The 19,925-nt window shown below is 48.1% G+C and overlaps 1 protein-coding gene across 6 annotated transcripts in view; it reads left to right on the top strand.

Annotated features, from left to right (window-relative positions):
* The window catches only part of SASH1 (SAM and SH3 domain containing 1), a 324,388-nt gene that overhangs the window by 220,930 nt on the left and 83,533 nt on the right, over positions 1-19,925 (top strand). For 5 of the 6 annotated variants that reach the window (XM_051855276.2, XM_051855275.2, XM_051855274.2 and 2 more), the window contains 2 exons: positions 2,175-2,225; positions 2,357-2,406. The exons of the other annotated variant lie outside the window; for it this stretch is intronic. In XM_051855276.2, the coding sequence (XP_051711236.2) occupies positions 2,175-2,225; positions 2,357-2,406 (101 nt within the window). The remainder of the gene's footprint in view (positions 1-2,174; positions 2,226-2,356; positions 2,407-19,925) is intronic. 6 annotated transcript variants of the gene reach the window in all.

The raw sequence follows: 19,925 nt of genomic DNA, 5'->3' as shown, positions 1-19,925 counted from the left end.
TTGTAAATTTCTCCCTGTGATTTAAGAAGGTGAGGCCCCCACGCAGGATGGATGTGAGTCACGTGTGCTCTTTATGGCCTGCACGTGGAGTCTGACATGCTACCATCTGGACTTGGAATGTAACTTAGACGTTTTCCACGCACTGTTTTGTGTATCAGGTTTGGCACAGAAATACAAATTTGTCCATTGTGAACCATGGCAGCAGTGAAAGCCGGGAGGGTGTTAATGAGAGAAGTGTGCTGGGGCTTCCTGCCACTCTGCCACCTTTTTATAACAAAGGCCTGGGCTCGGGGATGAGTTCCAGTCCATTAAAACCCTTTTCCCTTTCTGACGGCTTGTCCACAGTCCTCCGGTTCTCAGATTTACTCAAGGCGCACACTCACTGTTTTTCTTGTGGCCAGAAAACATAAAGCATAGAATTTGCTTGCCCGACAGTTTCCAGGCCTGCGTTCTGGCCGTCCAGTGCACGCATGGTGTTGAGTAGCAGATCCTCACCACAGTTCTGCATGAATGCCCATTCATTCTCATGCGGTTGGTCCTGGGCTTCTGTTTGCCCTGAGTTACGTGCATTTTACTGTTTCATTGCTATCTTGGGACTTCAGCAAGAAGCTCTGCGTTGGTCTAGCCTTGTCACTGTGTGAATGATGAGAGAGGTGTAGCGAACAGGCAGAAGACATTGAGCCTAGTGGTTAGGATACCTGTGTCCTGCATCCGAGGGCCTGGGTTCAATTCCTGCCTCCGGCTCCTGACTCCAGCTCCTGCCAGTGCACAGCTTGGAAGGCAGTGACGATGGCGCACGTTACTGTAGGTTCCGACCACTCACACGGGCTATCGGATTGTGCTCCCAGCTCCTGTCCTGGCCACTGGGGAGTGAACAAGTGGACGGGTGCTCTCTGTCTCTGTGTCTCTCTAGTAACTAAATCTAAAAAATAGAAAACAATTGACAGTTAGATGCATGTGATCATGTATAATTTGATATGATACGTTTCTTTCCCAAATGTTAGCTAAAGCAAACAAAACAGTCTTCATACAGTGCACATGTAGTCCTGGAGAATATAAAACAAATAATGCCACAACAGGACTATTAGAGAAATCATAGCCTGATGTTTCAGACTTGTGTTACACTAATGATTTACTGTTCCCTCTAAAACTGCCCGTCTGGCTTGCAACTTGACTGTCAAGGGATCACCCCTAACCTGGGGCTACACTTGGATGGAGACTTCGATTGTATCTGTTTAGATTCAGAAATATTCTCCACTTACAAAAAAGGTCAGCGTGGTGCACTGTGCTTTGTTTACTAAGAAGACTCTTCTTTTCCCATAGTAATATCCAAAACTTTCATGGTGTTGTTTTCATATTTTGTTGCCAAAGCTTATTTTTCTGCATCCTACCATCTTAATAGGTAAACAGGTTTGTCCCTTTTTCTTTTGAAGAGTATACGACATCCTTAACTGTAAAATAGAAGTGAGGGTGTTACTTGGTTTTGTCTCTAGAGTTATGATTCCTCTGCTTCTCCTTTATGATTTAATGATTTTTCAGTGTAATAATAATATCATGCATTTATATTTCATTTATCAAGTAGATATTGAGAGTTTTTGTTTTCAAGTTTTCAGATGGGTCAGTTCATTTTTTTTTCCCTCAAAGAAACTGTTTACTTAATGAGTACAAATTTTGTAAGTACAACTTTAGGAATATAGTGATCGTTCAATATGGCGATTTTTAGGGTTGCAAGATTATATCCAGTTAGCTTTGCAACTGCCTAAAGACACTGACAACTGGACTTTGATTAGTAAGTACTCTGAGTACCTTTAGAACTGTAAAATCAAATTGGAACTCCATTGTTATTGAAAAATAAACCAAACTTAAATGGGTTGCTGGAAATTCAGTGTCTTAATGATGGGCTAACTATGTCCAGAAAATCATTTTACCATGAACTGTCAGTACCCTTCATTTAAATATAATTTTAGGCAATAAAATAAAGTTTGAAAAACGGTTTAGTTTTGAAAGGCCAGAGCTCTCTCTCCTTTTTCCAGAAAGATCTCTCTGTATGTCTGTCGTCCCCTCCCTCTCCCTATCCAGCCTAGCGGTCCCAAGTCCTCCTTTCGTGTCTGTTTGTCTTTCTGGCGTGTGCCACGTTTTGGAGTGTCAGTAAAGCAGCATCTGTTCTGTTTTAGGAGAAACCCGATGCCAGCTCCACGTCACTTCAGCTGCGCTCCCAGATCGAAGTAAGCACTGCAACTTTCATCATCTATTTTTGCTTCTGCTTTTTTTTTTCTTCCCCTTAACTGATATTCTGTACAAACCCGATGAAGCCTGTTGCTCTGCCTGCGCTGACGCGACGAATCTTCTCTCGTAGGAGTCGCTTGGCTTCAGCAGTGCCGTGTCAACCCCAGAAGTGGAACGAAAGTGAGTCTCCCTGCCCGTGTCCAGCACCCCGGTGGAAATCAGTGGGGGATGCTGTGTGGAGGTGCTGGGGTGTGTGCGATGTCATTGTCCCACGTGTGATGTGTGCGCGCATGGATCTGTGTGGATGAGAAAGGGGGTGTTTCATAGTCCAGTTGGTAATGCCTCTGGATTTGGCGAAGCGTTGCTGATTTCACGCTGTGAGGTAGGAGGGGACCCCCAAATACATAGCTGGAAGTGAATGCAGAGAAAGACAGATGACAGGTAAGTGGGTCAGCGTCGGGTGTCCTCTACATTCATCGTTGATATGGGATGACAGTCATAAAGAAGCAACGTACAAAAATAAAGGGTGTTTCTGGGTAAAGCAGCGATTCAGAAACCCTCCCCCCCACCACAGTTTGGTCAGTGACTTTAAAACAAGAATAAATGCACGTGTCCAGAGATGGAAAATGCTCCCTGCCTTTCCTGGTAAGGCAATCTTTTTTGCTTCCTTGTCCAAACTTAGACCCTGTAATTTGTGCTCTCATGGGAGGTAATTCTATGCCTTATCTGGTATTTCCAGTACTTCTTTAACGCAACCCTCATCCCCCCCAAAACAAACAAACAAAAAAATTTTGGCACTATAACCTTTCTCTTTTGTACTTTATCCCATTGTAATCATGCTAGAAGGTTCTATTTGCGATCGTCTGAGGTAAAGAAATTTAAAGAAAATCCACGTCTCTAAGCAGACACTTCCTCTGGCGCAGGGCCCCTGGCGGAGTTTCGTGCCAAGAGAGGCAGAGAAGTGGTTTAGGAAAGAGGTATTTCTGGAATGAGGAGCACACATTGCGAGAGCGTGTGTGTGTGCTTTACAGCAGGCTCTGCTAATCCGTCCATGTGTGTGTGTGTGTGTGTGCGCCGCAGGCACAGGAAGCGGCTCCAGGGAGTGGAGGCTGCTTCGCCAGAGAGAGACTGAGGAACGCAGGGGTCTGTGAGCCAAGGAAAGCCAAGGCCGTTGCCAGCTCCAGGTTAGAGGATGTTTAGATCCATGTTAGAGGCACACAGCGTGGAGGGTGAAGTAAATACAGGAGTGCAGCTGATGCTGACCTTGAACTCAGAGGTTCTGTGGTGGTCGGAAAGCACCAAGTGAGTGGGCTGTGGTTTCTCCGGACGGACGAGTTCCTCCTGCAGGGAGCGTGCCTCAGGCTGAGAACTCAGGTGTCTTCTCAGATTCTGCGAAGCCTTCAGGAAACAAGAAATGCTTGCCCTTACTCCTAGGAGGAAGTGGCTCACCAAATCCGTGCGAGCCTCAGTTAGGCTGGGGGGCGCTTCTTCCCTGCAGTTGTGGGTAGTCATTCTTCCCTGTGTATGCACATTACTTAGGACGATGTGGTGGACTCTTGTGGCCAGTGGACTGATGGCTTCTGCCGAGGTGAACAGAAAATTTCAACATACACACACACGCACATGCATACATGCACACTGTTAACAAACCCAAGCTCTCCATTTGTAAAACTGCTGTTTTGCTTTTTTACTTCTAAATGTTCAGATATCTATATTTCCAAACAATTTGAAAGTTTGGAACATTTTGTTTTTTATTTCCCTATGAATGGTTTTGAAAACAGTGATATTCTTTGTAAGAAAAAAGATCTAAAAAATATGGTATTCTTTAAAAACCTTAATAGTCTTTTTTAAGACAAAACCTATCTTTGGAAAATACTCTTAAAATATTTTAAAAAACACTTCTTTATTTGAAAAACAGAGATAAAGAGAGGAGAGAGGGAGAGAGAGAGAATTTTCCATCTGCAGGTTCACTCCCTAAATGGCCCGAATGCCCAGACTGGGCCACAAAGCCAGGAGCCACAAGCTCCATTAGGGTCTCCCACATGAGTGACAGGGACCCAAGTACTTGGGCCATTTGCTGCGCTTTCCCAGTCACATTAGCAGAGAGCCAGATGAGAAATGGAGCAGCCAAGACTGGAAGTGGTACTGATATAGGAGTATAGCATTGCAGCTGAACCCACTGTACCACAATACCAGCCCCATTAAAAACATTTTTTTTTTAAGATTTATTTTATTGGGTTGCCAGTGCTGTGGTGTAGTAGTTTAAGCCTCTGCCTGTGGCGCTTTTATCTGATATGTGCATTGGGGTTCAAGTCCTGTCTGATCCATTTCTGATCCAGCTCTCTGCTAATGGCCTGGGAAAGCAGCGGGAGACAGCTGAGTGCTTGGGTCCCTCCAACCATGTGGGAGACCCAGAAGAAGCTCCTGGTTCCTGGATTCAGATCGGTTCAGCTCTGGCTGTTGTGGCCATTTGGGGAGTGAACTAGCAGAGGGAATACCTCTCTCTCTGTCTCTCACTCTCTTTTTTTTTGTGTAACTCTGACTCTCAAATAAATAAATAAAGATTTGTTTTATTTATTCTTTGGAAAACTTTTAAAAATAAAATTGCAAGAATTGTGTGATGAATTTTTTTTAAAGATTTATTTATTTGAAAGTCAGAGTTACACAGAGAGAGAAGAGGCAGAGAGAGAGAGGTCTTCCATCCACTGGTTCACTCCCCAGTTGGCCACAATGGCTGGAGCTGTGCTGATCTGAAGCCAGGAGCTTCTTCCAGGTCTCCCATGTGGGTGCAGGGGCCCAAGGACTTGGGCCATCTTCTACTGCTTTCCCCAGCCATAGCAGAGAGCTGGATAGGAAGTTGAGCAGCCAGGTCTTTAACCAGCACCCATATGGGATACCGGCCCTTCAGGCCAGGGCGTTAACCCACTGTGCCATAGCACCAACCCCTGGATGAAATTTTTTTTTAAGATTTATTTATTTATTTATTTGAAAGGCAGAGTTACAGAGAGAAAGAGAGGTCTTCCATCCACTGGTTCACTCCCCAAATGGCTGCAATGGCTGGAGCTTCACCGATCCAAAGCCAGGAGCCAAGAACTTCTTCCGGGTCTCCCATGCAGGTGCAGGGACCCAAGGACTTGGGCCATATTTCTCTGCTTTCTCAGACCATAGCAGAGAGCTGGATCTGAAGTGGAGCAGCCAGAACTTGGACCGGCGCCCATTGGGAAGCCGGCATGGCAGGTGGCAGCTTTACCCAGTACACCACAGCACCAGCCCGCAATGAACTTCTGTATAACTTTCACTTAGACTCACCAGTGTCGGCTTTTGCACACCATTTCCTGTCTGCTATACACACACACACACACACTCTACTAATTATTATTGCTAACACATCTAAGAGCAAGTTGTTGACATCATGAACTTCACCTGAAAATACACCAGCATGTGTTTCCTAAGGACAAGGCTATTCTCTTATAGAATCATAGCTTACATACCAAATATTGAATATTTACCAATGACTGTTCTTAAGATACGGTTCAGATTCCCATTTCTCTAATTGTCACCATTGGGTCTCTTAGAGCACTTTTTGGAGCCAGTGTGGGAAGCATGCCTGTTGTTTACATGCCGTGTCTCTTTTGAAAGTCAAGTTTAGTCTGAGTGGGTTTCTGCATCTGTTATGACCTTGACATTGTTCGTCAATGTAGCTTGGTTGCTTGGGGAGTCCTTGTTTCTCCTCTTCTCTGTTGGGCACTACAGCAGGAGGCACCTGATGTCCCTTTGTCTCACGAGTGGTGATACTGATTTGACCATTTGGTGAAGGCGGTACCTGCCAGGTTTCTTCCGAGACATCCCAGTTGCCCCTTTGGAGTGAGTGAGTGCTCTCTGGGGAGCTAATCTGAGACTGTATAATTCCCTGTTGTGTGTCAGGCTTTTACTTTATGGTTTTAGATGCCTGAATTAATGACTTCTGTCAGGACAGTGATATGTATTCTTAAATCGATGATTGTTTTGGACTGCATCTTCTAGAAGTTTTTTGTTTTTGTTTTTAAAAGATGAGGTATTGCTCTGAAAGCCCTGATTATAATTTGAGTAGCTTTGCTACAGTGGGTATATTGTACTTGAAAATGTAAATGCTTTCAGATGGAAAATCCCACTACTCCACTCCTCAAAGTGCTGGCTGGTAGCTTTGTGATTGAATAGTTGGGGGCTGGTGACCTGGCATGCCCATTGGTTGTGTCTGGTTAGGGTCTGGTAAGTGACTGCCAAGCAAAACATCCTTCTGACTCAGAGTGTTGCTTTATGGGCTGAAGTTTTCTTCTGCTTCTTATTCAAAAGGCAGGAGATCTTGGTAAAGAACAAACAAAAAAAAGTGGACAAGCTCCACAGCAGCACAGCATGGGAGGCAGAGGGGCAGAAGCAGCAGGCGACTCCCGACTGGAGCAACTGGCCCTGGGGCTGCCACCTCCCAGACCCACAGTCTCTCCAGCTGTCTCGGGGACTCCAGGCTACATGCCTCCCTCCCTTCTCTCTAACACCTACGCTGATAGAGCTATCGGGCATGAATTGTGATACAAATCTCTCCTTGTAAAAAAAAAATACAGATTCAGGATTCTCTCTGTATTTAGCAGGTCTGGCAAGAAGAGGTGGTGAGTCTCTTGTGGGGAAACAAGAAGTGAGAATTCTAATATACTGGCCATTCCATAGCACCTGCATAGCCCTGCCAGGTGGGCCTTGAAAGGTAGAGAGATACATACACAGGGATAAGTAGGTAGGTAAATAGGTAAGTAGGTAGGTGGGGAAAGAGATACACAAGTAGGTGGTACATAGATAGGGAGATAGACATAGCTAAATGTAGATTAATAGATAGAGATAGGTAGGTAGGTAGATGGATGGACGGACGGATAGATGGATGGATGGACGGACGGATAGGTGGATGGGTGGGTGGGTAGAGGGAAAGAACAGATCTTTACCACCCCTTCGCCACTTTGACGCAGTCACCATTCATCCTCATTTTCTTCAAAACTGTCTGGTCTTCTATATGCTTTCATTAAAAATATAATAACAGAGGCCAAGGGAGCTTTCATTTAAGCATCTTGTATTTCTGGCTGTTTACGTAGCTGCTGGCTGAGGCTGTGTGCTTTGTGTTTGTCTCAGATAGCTGGAAAGGTAGTATTAGCTGAATTTCTTGTTGACCATAGGAAAGCAAGACTTTCTTTTCATTGGGAAGTAACTTTGTAGTTGTGTCTATGGGAAGTAACTTTGTAGCTGTGTCTGTGAGGGATGAGTTTAGCTGTGACTAACAGAAAACCTGACAAATAGTGATGTAAACAAATGCAGGGTTCATTAGACACTCCCTTGTTCCAAGGATAGGTCCAGGGCCCGCCCCCGGTCTCGCGTGGGCCTTGGGAATCCCAGCCTGTGTTTCCTTTTTCTCTTTCTTACAACTCCCCCTGCCACCCCCATGGCCCCAGAATGGCTGCTCCATCTTTGGGTGGGAAGGAGAAACAGGGTGAGGGAAGCTTAGACAATAGGACAAAAGGCCAAGGCTCATCCTTTCCCAAACTTTCCTAGAAACCCTCCCGAACACAAATGAGTGGTTTGTTCCACTCATTTCTTCCTGCCGCAGCTGTTCTCTGAGCACCTGCTTTGTGGGGAAGGCACTGTCCCGGGTGCTGGGATACAGTGATGAACAGAACAGATGGGAGCTGTGTGCAGCCTGCATTCAGAGGTAGGCTTATGTCATAGGAAAAACACAAATAAGTATTTTAAACAGTGGTAAGGAGAAAAATTGGAAAGGGGACCCAGAATTGGTCACTTTGGCTAGCACAACTCTAAGGAAGCTTAGAGAAGTATTTTTAAGTGAGCACACTGCTGCTCTGAACAAAATGGGTTCTTTTCTTGAAGGCCGGGAACGAGTACTTAGTGGGTTGGAAGCTGGCAATATTATCGTGTGAGTTCATCTTTTCTTTATGGGAGTATACATATAAAGCAGAGGAATTTGAAACTTAGCTAGCTACCCAACAAATAAGCCAAGTGTCAGGGTTACTTATTTATTTATTTATTTTTTTTTTTGTTAAAGATTTATTTATTTATTTGAAAGGCAGAGTTACAGAGAGGCAGATGCAGGAAGAAAGAGAGATCATCTATCCACTGGTTCACTCCCCAGATGGCTGCAATGGCTGGAGCTGGGCCAATCCAAAGCCAGGAGCCAGGAGCTTCTTCTGGGTCTCCCACGTGGGTTCAGGGACCCAAGGACCTGGGCCATCTTCCATTGCTTTCTCAGGCCATAGCAGAGAGCTGGATCAGAAGTGGAGCAGTCAGGACTTGGACCGGCACTTATATGGGATGCTGGCGCTGTAGGCGGTAAGCCACAGCACTGGCCCTGTGTCAGGGTTAATTAGATTCCTTGAGTTCAAGTAAGCCTGTAGTGGATTTGATCCTGTGGTTATTTTTCAGTATCTGTACAGAGTTAGTTTGTGGGGTTTTTCTGCATGGACTGAGAATTGGAACAGAAAAATCAGATAGCAGCAGTTTATGCTGACGGAGGGCCTGTTATGTATCAGGAACTGAGGTTAGCCTTTAACGTGGACTCATCTGGGACCGGGTGCAACCCTGTGAGGCTCCCGGTGATGTTAATACCATCTGCAAGTGCGGGAGATGAAGCAGCCACCAAGTGCCAGGGCCCAGATTGGATCCCAATAGAACCCATCATCCTAAGCGCTAGACCACAATTCCAGGGCACTTGATACCTACCTTGCTTACACAGAAATGGACGTTAAGGGCGAATCAGGTTCATTAGCATTAGATAAATAGCAGCAGTTAAAACCCTCACTCTGGCGGTTCTTTTCGAAATAGGAGCGAGTTCTGTTGTGCAGAAATAAGCTGGATCTTGGTTATTTATCTGGTCAGGCTGGAAGGTCCAAAATAAATCTTAGAGTGTCACCTTAGCCCATATTTATAACTCGGTTTCCACTAAGTCTTCCACGAGGGTTGAAAATTCACTGATTTAGTTTCACTTTCTTTCATTACTACGACTACACTTGAACTCTTTTATGGTGGAAAAAGTCCAAAACTATATAGCACGCTGGAAAGGGAAGATAAATAAAGGGAGAGGAAGCCAACAGGCGGCAGAAATGGCCGCAGTAGTTTACACATGTTCTGTGCCAGGATTTCCTCTCTGTGAGCAGCGTGGCTCTCTGGCCAGCGGGATGATGTCCTTTCTCCATTTCTCCCCCTCAGAAATCGCTGCCTCCGCTCGCTCTCTCCGCTCTGACGCCTGCCTGGTGTTCTTCGTTCCAGACTCCAACTCCCGGCCTTGCCTCTCTCTGGGCTGCTTGCACCTCTGAGCCTTCCCCTTTGTCCCTCCCCGAGCCCACCCCTGTGAGTCTCTCTTCATCCTCTCCTTGACCTCCAGGTCCCCTTGTTCCATGACAGGCTGAGCCTCAAAATTGTCATTCCTTCCAGGAGGCTGCTCTGTTACCCTGCTCTCGCACTGTCACCCACCCGTACCCCTCCTACTGAGCAAGCTTTATTCAACCTTAGGAACCCAGCTCTGGCCCTGGCTCCTCCCAGAAGTCATTTCCAGTCCTGAATAGGGTGAAGTGCTTCTTGCTCTGTAGGGGGCGCTGTGCCAATCCACGGTTATTGTATTTTATCATGCAGATTTTCTTTTTTCTTTTTCTTTTCTTTTCTTTTCTTTTCTTTTCTTTTCTTTTCTTTTCTTTTCTTTTCTTTTCTTTTCTTTTCTTTTCTTTTCTTTTCTTTTCTTTTCTTTTCTTTTCTTTTCTTTTCTTTTCTTTTCTTTTCTTTTCTTTTCTTTTCTTTTCTTTTCTTTTCTTTTCTTTTCTTTTCTTTTCTTTTCTTTTCTTTTCTTTTCTTTTCTTTTCTTTTCTTTTCTTTTCTTTTCTTTTCTTTTCTTTTCTTTTCTTTTCTTTTCTTTTCTTTTCTTTTCTTTTCTTTTCTTTTCTTTTCTTTTCTTTTCTTTTCTTTTCTTTTCTTTTCTTTTCTTTTCTTTTCTTTTCTTTTCTTTTCTTTTCTTTTCTTTTCTTTTCTTTTCTTTTCTTTTCTTTTCTTTTCTTTTCTTTTCTTTTCTTTTCTTTTCTTTTCTTTTCTTTTCTTTTCTTTTCTTTTCTTTTCTTTTCTTTTCTTTTCTTTTCTTTTCTTTTCTTTTCTTTTCTTTTCTTTTCTTTTCTTTTCTTTTCTTTTCTTTTCTTTTCTTTTCTTTTCTTTTCTTTTCTTTTCTTTTCTTTTCTTTTCTTTTCTTTTCTTTTCTTTTCTTTTCTTTTCTTTTCTTTTCTTTTCTTTTCTTTTCTTTTCTTTTCTTTTCTTTTCTTTTCTTTTCTTTTCTTTTCTTTTCTTTTCTTTTCTTTTCTTTTCTTTTCTTTTCTTTTCTTTTCTTTTCTTTTCTTGACAGGCAGAGTGGACAGTGAGAGAGAGAGACAGAAAGGTCTTCCTTTACCATTGTTCACCCTCCAATGGCCACTGCGGCCGGCGTGCTGTGCGGATCCGAAGCCAGGAGCCAGGTGCTTCCTCCTGGTCTCCCATGCAGGTACAAGGCCCAAGAACCTGGGCCATCCTCCACTGCACTCCCGGGCCACAGCAGAGAGCTGGACTGGAAGAGGAGCAACCGGGACTAGAACCCAGAGTGCCAGTGCCGCAGGCAGAGGATTAGCCTATTGAGCCACGGCGCCGGCCTATCTTGTAGATTTTCAAAAAGTCACTGAACTACTCTTTTTCAAAGTAATTGGCCCACCTAAAGTCACAGAGTTGGAGGCAACCATCTCAGTGCCATCTGAGAGTCACTAGCCTTGGGGAGAAGCCTCCATGCCCAAGTTCAAATCTGGACTGTCTTTCTTACCAGCTCTGTGACTCGTGGACAAGCTGTCGACCCTTTCTGTCCACAACTGTCACAACTGTAAAATGACAATAGTCATTACAGCACTTACCTCCCTTAGTAAGCCATCTGGCACATAGTAAGTGCTTAGTCATCTCCTGTCTTATCCATAGCTACCCAAGTTCATGCCCTTGCCCATTGCTTTGGCCACTTGCATCCTTTTCAAACCCCACATGGACCAGCTTGGTCGTGAGGTCTGAAGCTGAGAGCCCGTTCTCTTCCTCTCTCAAGATTCTCTTCAGTGCCCAAGAGGGATATTTTTCACAGAGCAAGTACTTGTTCAGTGCTTGTCTGGAAATCATTGACTGCGCCCAGTCTTTTGAACTAGGTTAAAGATGGCTTTTTCTTGAGGCTGGTGCTGTGGCATAGTGGGTGAAGCCACCACCTGCAGCGCTAGCATCCCATATAGGCACCAGGTCGAGTCCGGTTCGAGTCCCTGCTGCTCCACTTCTGATCCAACTCCCTGCTAGTGCATCTGGGAGAGCAGTGGAGGATGCCTAAGTCCCTGGGCCCCTGCACCCTTGTGGGAGACCCAGAGGAGACTCCTGGCTCCTGGCTCCTGACTTTGGCCTGGCCCAGCCATTTAGAGAGTGAACCAGCAGATGGAAGATCTCTCTCTGTCTCTCCCTCCCTCTCTGTCTCTGTAACTCTTCCAAATAAATAAATAAATCTTAAAAAAAAAAAAAAAAGAATTATGGGGCCAGTGCTGTGGTATAGCGAGTAAAGCCTTCACCTGCAGTGCCATCATCCCACATGGACGCCTGTCCAAGTCTTGGCTGCTCCTCTTCCTATCTGACTCTCTGCTATGGCCTGTGAAAGCAGTAGAGTATGGCCCAAGTCTTTTGGCCCCTGCATCCACGTGGGAGACCAGAAGAAGCTCCTGGCTCTTGGCTTAGGATCTGCCCAGCTCTGGCTATTGTGGCCAACTGGGGGGTGAACCGGTGGATGGAAGACCCCCCCCCCGCCTCTGCCTCTGCCTCTCTGTAACTCTGCCTTTCAAATAAATAAATAAATCTTAAAAAACAAACAAACAAACAAACAAACAAAAAAGGATTATTCCCTGGACTGGAAATACACTGGTACAAAAGACCGCCTTTGGTCTTACTTGTTACCCAGCCCATGTCAGGGTCTCCCCACACTGATAGTGGGATACAAAAAGTGTTTTCTGCTTATAAATATTAACTTTAAGAAGCTACTTGTCAAGGACATTGAGTAGATAGACTAGCAGCTTGCACAAATACCCAAACCTGTCTCTAAGGCTCCCACCTCTCCACACGTGATTCTGTTCTGCCGGCTTGTTCAAGTCTCCCAACTTCCCTCCTTCCTGTCTTGACTCCATGACACCTCCAGATAAAGGCACAGATCAAGAAACATTCAAAACATTATGGCTGTTTAATTTTTAAAAACGTTTAAATCTGTCTGCGGTTTTGTGGGAAAAGTGCTTCTATTTTATGTAATGGCTTTATTGAAATATAGTTCACATACCGTAACCGTTCACCTGTTAAAAGTATATAATTCATTGATATTTTTGTATGTTGTTTTATAGCCATCAGCACAATCAATTTTCGAATATTTTTGTCAACTTAAAATTACCCTGTAACCCATAGCTGTCATCTCTCCAAATTCCCACATTCCCCCTAACTCCTGATGAAGCCACCAATCTCCTTTCTGTTTCTCTGTCTCTAGCTCTGCCTGTCTTGGGCTTTTCACAGGAAGCGAGTCGTGTGTTTTCCTATGGCTGGCTTCTTTCGCTTAGCGTGATATCTGCAAGACTCACTGTGTTGTACATGTACACATTTTGTTTATTGCAAGGAAGTTGTTAGCACATTTTACCTTTTATGAAGGATGTTGCCATGGGCACGGCTGCCCCAGTCTTCATGGGATCACGTGTTCTGGTTTTGTTCATCAGTTTTCCCAGGTTACGCAGTGCACACGTCATACATCTGCCCACTTGAAGTGTGCTGTTCAGTAGTGGTTAGTGTATTCACAGATGTGTGTCACCTCAGTCCAGTCAGCTCCATGTTCATTCCCAAGCTCTTTCACTGTCGTTCCTTGATCACTAATGACACCCTAAGTTGTCATCAATCCACTGTCTCTATAGATTTGCCTATTCTAGGCCTTCCATGCAAATGAAGGGAAAGTGGATTTTTGCCAGAAAATTTGTTACAGATGTATTGAGTTAAATTCAGCTTCTTTGAATGCATGAGAAATCCTTATTGTTTTGGTTCATTGTTTCCTGACTGGGACCTCCTCCCTCTTCTCCAGCTAGTTTGGGGCTGGGGGTTGGTGAGTGGGTTCCTCTCGTTGTAGGAGCTGCCCAAGGACAGGACTGCTCTCTGTCCTCACGTCCATCCAAGCCCCAGGCTCAGCGCCACAGCTCTGCACAGATGGCGCTGTGGGCTGATGGGACCTCTGCACTCAGTAGACCAGACTCCGTGAGAAGAGCTGCTGGGCTGGCCCGGAAATCCAGGCCAAGCCACGTCTCTGGAGCTCAGCCTAATGCAGGCTCTTTGTTTCCACATTCTGTGTGTGACAGGACTGCGGGGTAGGGAGGGGACACCCGCATTGTCCCATGGGAACCGCGCCTGTGTGTCCCCGCCTGGAGCCTGTGGCCATGCAGGGGGCGCTGAGGAAGTCACATGGAGGCCTGCCCGATGGAGTCCTCAGTAGGCCAGCCGAGGTGGGTGCCCGCTGTGTGCCTGCTGTCCTCTCAGGACGGGAGGTGGGCCCTGATGGCCTGTTACAGCAGCACCACAGAGAGCACTGGGGACTACCTGAGTCCCTGCTGTGTGGTCCTTGAAGCTCATCAGGTGGACATGTGGCCAGGGCACCAAACTTAGTTTTCAGGACATAAATGGGCTGGCCCAGGTGCCGGGTCTGACCAACCAGATTATTCATCCTTTTGCCTGAATCCGCTTATTGTTGAGCATCTATGAGGCTGAGGCCCTGAAGGCACGCGGGCTGGAGTTGTAAGTCATCTCTGACGCTCAAGTCCTCTGTGAGGTTTCACCCTCCTGGCTTTAGCTCCTCATTTACACAGGGCTGGTCCTCGCCAGTGCCTCCCAGGGTCCCCACAGCTCAGGCCATCAGACCCAGCCGGCCACAGGTCTTGCACCCTTCAGTTGAGCCCAGCTGCAAGGGTGCTGCCATGTTGTAACTGGTGCAGGCTCTGGAGCTGCCCAGAACCTGCACCTGGGTTTAAGCACTACTGGTTGTGGGCTTAGAACAATGCGCTGGGACTCTCTAACCTCGGGTTCCTCATTGGCAAAACGTGCACCGTGAGGGCTCTTTCCAAGGGTGGTTGTGAAATCCCCAGCCCGGTGCCATGGCTGAGACAGGTCCTCTCATTCCGCCTGCGCCCTCCATCATCCCTACCCACCTCTGTGTGCAGACAGGGGCAGTGTGTCCATCAGGAATCCCATTAGGTGGTTCTTGCGATACACGGAGCTCATCAGAAGCCAGGGTTACCTCAAATACATGCTTTACAAATGACCTCCAAGGAGAGGCTCAGGAGCAGCAGCGTACGGTGTGGGCACACCATGCGGCAGCGTGTCTGTGTGAGCAGGCGTGTCTGTCCACACGTGTGCACCCTCCATCATGCAGCATATTTGAGGGGCTCAGCATTCCAGAACGCAGGGCCTTGGGGCGGGAGCAGCTGTGTCTGCGTCCTCCGCTCAGCTGTTGCCAGCCACAAACCCTGTTGGCCTCTGCCACGTGTGTGTGTGTGCGTGCGTGGGGGAGCCTCCAGCTGACCCAGCCGCAGCTTGAGCCCATGTGCCACCACCTTCCTTGGCGGCAGACCGGGTGTGCCCTTGCTGCGACTGCTGGCGACGGGTTAGCACACGGAGGTGGCCACTGTTTGCAGTGTCTCTTGCGTAGGAGATGAACTGAATGTTGGCCAGTGGTGGGGAAGGTTGTGGGAGGGTAGAAATAAATAAACAGCATTCCTACCATGGTGGGAATACAGGGGGTCACTGAGCTACGATGTCCTGGACGCTCCCTGCTTATCTTATTGATTCTGCTCACCAATCTGTGATGGGGGTGGTGTTTTACAGTTAAGGAAAGCAAGGTTTAGAAGAGTTAAAGACCTAGTGGAATTACAAAGCTTGGGTGAGGCAGGGCTGGATTCGAGAACCATGTCTGGGTAAGGGCAGGGCCAGGTTTCTTCTTCTTTTTTTAAAGATTGATTTTTTTTTTTATTTGAAAGGCAGTGTTGCAGAGAGACAGAGGCAGAGAGAGTCCTCCATCTGCTCATTCACTCCTCAGATGGCCTCAATGCCAGAGTTGTGCCCATTCAAAGCCAAGAGCTTCTTCCGGGTCTCCCATGTGGGAGCAGGGGCCCAAGCACTTGGGCCCTTTTCCACTGCTTTCCCAGGCCATAGCAGAGAGCTGGATTGGAAGTAGAGCAGACGGGGCTCGAATTGGCACTGCAGGTGATGGCTTTACCTGCTATACCACAGCGCCGGCCCAAGGGCCAGGCTTCCTATCAGAGGCCCCACCACGAGGACAGTAAAGGGCCAGTCTACTTTGGAGAGACCGGCAGTGGGCTGGACAACAGATAGATGTTAGTATACAATTATCAAGCTTCTGCTGTTTGCACAAATATGCTAGAGCCTGGCAAGATGAATTGGGTTGGAAGGGTGGTTACGTCCTTACAGTCAGCAGAATGCAGGACTTAAATTCAGTGTGAGAACCATCAGGACAGGAAAGTGTAGGAGGGAGGACGAGGAACCCTCAGGAGAAAGAGGTGGGGCTGAGGGTCCTGGAGTTTGAGCATTGGTTGGGGCCCCAGTAGAGAAGTTCAGGTGAAATGAGGACTTGTGGGACAGGTTGCACAGCCTGGATGCGGCTGCGGCTGCTCCTTCTGTATTGGGCGAAGTCTGCAACAGGGCTGTGCGGTCGGGAAGCCTGGTGCATGCTTGTGAAGTGGGGAGAGCGAGGCTCCGGCTGCAGCTGGGAGGGTAGGCAGAACCGGTGCCCTCTCACCACCAACAGCTCTTCAGTGGTGAGGCTGCCAGCCCAGCCACTGCCCCATGCCATACAGGGACCAGCCGTGGCGCATGCCAGCTCCCTCGGGCCTCGTGCCTGGCACTGACCTGGCAGCATGGAGAGAAAAATGCTGGCCGCTCTCTGTCTGCATTCTGCATCTCACATAAAGTGTCTCTCCTGGCCCCCGAGATCTCTGAGGGGAGAGCGTTCTAGGAATCCTAAGCCAAGCTGAATGAGCTGTCAGACTGCAGCTCCGCCCCAGGTTCCCCCAGGAGTGAGCGCCTGCCGAGTGAGACCGGGGTTCTTAGCAAGCGGGGAGAGGAGGTGAAATGCAGTTGGAAGTGAAGGTGTGTGACTGAGAGCAGAGCCGTGTGGGGGAGTGGTGCGGTTGGAGGGCCTGCCTGGCTCAGAAGTCGCCCAGCCTTGGGTTTTGTGTCAGGAGCACCACTGTCAGTGTGAGGGGGGCAGGAGTCCTCCCAGGAGCCGAGGAGACCGCTGGTGGAGAGAGAAACTCTGAGAGTCTGAAACTCGGCGCGCCTTTCTCCATCCTGCTTCTGCTCTCCACATTCTTTCATCCACTGCCCGTTTCCTCCATCAGCACTATGCGGAGCATCTCCTGCGTGCCAGGACCGATGATGCTTGAGACTACCCCTGGGCTCTGTCCAGATAAACCTCACAGTCAGGCCTGGCCACGCGTTTGGTCATATCGTTCTGAGATGTTCCCCTGCAGTTCTACGTTTCTTATTCTGGAGTTGTTGGGTTTGAAGGATGCCCCAGGGACTCCAGGGGTTCCAAGCACATCCACACATCAGACTTACCCAGAGAGCTTGTGGGAAAGGCAGAGCCGCAGGCCCCGCCCACCCCAATGGTCCTGGCCCTCCAGGTGGGCCCCCGAAAGCTTCAGTTTTCCATCACAGTGCAGTCTTGGGAGCCACCACCCAGACCAGTGTCTGGTCAGCAGATTGTGCCATTTGCTTCTTCTCCATGATTCAGCACAGGCAGGCCTGGGGGCTGCTCGGCAGATGCTGGGAGAGGTCGTGGGACCCCTGCAGAGCCTCCTGGTGGCTTAGGATAAAGCCACAGAGTCATGTTGGGGAAGGCTTTGCATCCCTTGGGTGGCTGGATGGGGGTGCGTGCAGTGAGACCGGCAAAGTGCAGGGAGGCAAGGTGCAACCACTGTCAGGTGGCCCCAGGTGGAAGGCGAGTGGTTGTGACAAGGAAAATGTTTGGGAATTTGGAACTGAGATATTAGGAGGCAGAAAAGCTCAGGTTCCCACTGCCATAATATTTGTAATACAGAAAGCCTACTCACCAGCAATTAAGAGTGGGGGCCAAGGGGAGGCCCAGGTGCCCATCATGGCAGGGCCCCGACCCTGGCTACCATATTGTTCATGCTGCTAGCAGCAGGTGCACCCACAGTCAAGTCCTGGGTGGCCGGTCACTGTGCCTACAGTAAGGAGAGGAAGGGTCCTCCCTGTCCACAGCTCCCCAGCTCCCCTGCTGCCCCTTGGAGCAGCTGACTGAGGAAAGCAGCAGCTCCTGTCTCCCCCACCCCCACCCCATTCCCCAGGACCCTCTGCCCAGCCTTCCCAAGCAGCCAGCATGGCCAGGCTGGGCAGTGAATGAGAACCGCTGTTTGTTTCCACTGAGAAAGTTCGGCCTGCTTCCGGAGCCGTCACCATGGCAACGATCGGAGAGATAATTGAATGGCTCTTCTTAGCCTTCCCTCTCGGCTGCTCCCCGCCCCATCCTGAGGCTGGAGCCATTCCGAGCCTCCTGTTCTGTCCTGGGTAGGTTCGGTTCGTACCGATTTGCTAAGAATACCAAAAACTGGCTTCCCTCTCTGTGCCGGGCCTCTGCTGCTGTGGGTTACCCCCATCCTCTCTGCCCCAGTGGCGGGGGTGGCAGCCCCCTTAACCCCACCTAGCCTGTGAGCCAGGAGGGTGCAAAGGCTTCCTGCCGGCTTCAGTCCTCAGCTGCGTTTCCTTGAGAAAAGCCTTCCTTGGACCCCAGATTTATTACACAGGCAGACAACTTCAAAGTGGAAGTAGAAATTTTCCTCCATTTACAGAATAAATAGCATCCAGGAAAAAGTGTAAACAACGGTTTGTTGTTGTTGTTGTTGTTGTTCAGTAGCCTGCTGACGCTCATGTGAAGTTCCTTCTATTTTTTTTTCTCATCGTATAAAAACCAGCTTCTGTGGCAGAAACAGTGCTACAAGCCTGCTTTGTTTTACTTTGCTTTTGACAACAATCTAGCAATTCTTAAGATATGAGACCGCAATAAGGTTTTAAATCTACCTGGAGGCCAGGGCAGGACCGGGTTCGTGTGTACTGGTTATAGCACAACCCGAGTGAGCACAAGGCCAAGGCTTGGTCCTTGGTTTGCACCTTCATTTGCGTGCCTGCTGGGGAATCGCAGAAGTCAGTTTGACCCTGGGCTGTAAACTCTGCTGGCCAAGTTGCAAATTGCGCACTTTCAGTGGCAGAGAAAACACATAGCATTTTGGCTTTGGGCTCACAGGATTGTACCTGCTAGTGGGAGTGTGTGAGAAGTAAGCTGTGCAAGACACATAGAGGCCCCACAGAGACCAAGTTTTCATGGGAAAAACACTGGGTTGGGTGGCCCAAGAGCCGCTAAGCTGAGCTCTGTGCGTTACATCTTGCAGTTGTGAGACCTTGGACAAGTCACAGACACACACTCTGGGCCTCAGCCTCTCTCTCTCTGCAGTGGGGCTGGTTCTTCTCTGGGATCCTGAAAGAGGTATAAATGTGCCTGGTAAAGCAGACCAGTGCCTGTAGATGCTGTTATTTCTGAACCACTACATGCTGGTTATATTCAGTTGCATGTAACTGGCTTGTGCCTTCAGTATTGAGACCAATGGAGGCATAGCCTCATGTGACAAGGACCCTGGAGGCTGGTACCCTTAGGCAGGGGCAGCTGCTGGAGGCGTGACTCCCTCTCCTACTCCACTCTGCTTGGTATGTGACTTTTTTCCTTATGGTAAAATGATAACTGCTGGGGCATCCACCCATGTTTTGGGCAGGATGAAGGCAAAGATCCTAGGCCAAAGACATGTACCTTGAGTGGGTCTGTCCCATCCTGGAAAAACTGGCATGGTTAGGAAAGCTCCAGTACAGATCCCAGTGTCGCTGCTCTGCCAGACACTTAGACCTGTCCTTGGCTAGCTGCAAGAGAGTCTGGGAAGTGAGTATTTTAACAGTATACCTACCCCTGCCCCCAGTTGGGGTTGTAAATAAGAAAGAAGATAAAAATGAATGTTGAAATGGGAGGCAACTGATTCTTTTAAAATTTTTATTTGTTGATTTATTTAAAGGGCAGAGATATTCCATCTGCTGGTTCACTCCCTCAATGCCCACAGTAGCCAAGGGCTGGGCCAGGCCAAAGCCAAGAGCAGGGAACTCCATCCTGGTCTCACACATTGGGCCGTCGTCTGCTGCTTTCTCAGGTGCATTAGCAGGAAGCTGGATTGGAAATGGAGCAGTTGGGACTCAAACCAGCACTCTGAAATCGGACGCCTAGGGTACTGTGTTGCGTGTGGCAGCTCAGCCCATGGTGCTACAACCCCGGCCCTGAGGCAGTTGGTTCTTCCACTCTCGTCGTCCTTTGGCAAGTCAGTAAAATCTACCTGCTTGGGACCGGAGCTGTGGCGTAATGGGTAAAGCTGCTGCCTGCAGTGCCAGCATCCCATATGGGCACCAGTTCAAGTCCCGGCTGCTCCACTTCCGATCCAGCTCTCTGCTATGGCCTGGGAAAGCAGCAGAAGATGGCCCAAGTCCTTGGGCTCCTGTACCCACAT

Source organism: Oryctolagus cuniculus, chromosome 5 (assembly GCF_964237555.1).
Source record: "Oryctolagus cuniculus chromosome 5, mOryCun1.1, whole genome shotgun sequence".
NCBI classification, from domain to species: Eukaryota; Metazoa; Chordata; class Mammalia; order Lagomorpha; family Leporidae; genus Oryctolagus; species Oryctolagus cuniculus.
Note: the sequence above shows the minus strand (reverse complement) of the source record. Positions and strands in the feature narration are given on the sequence as shown.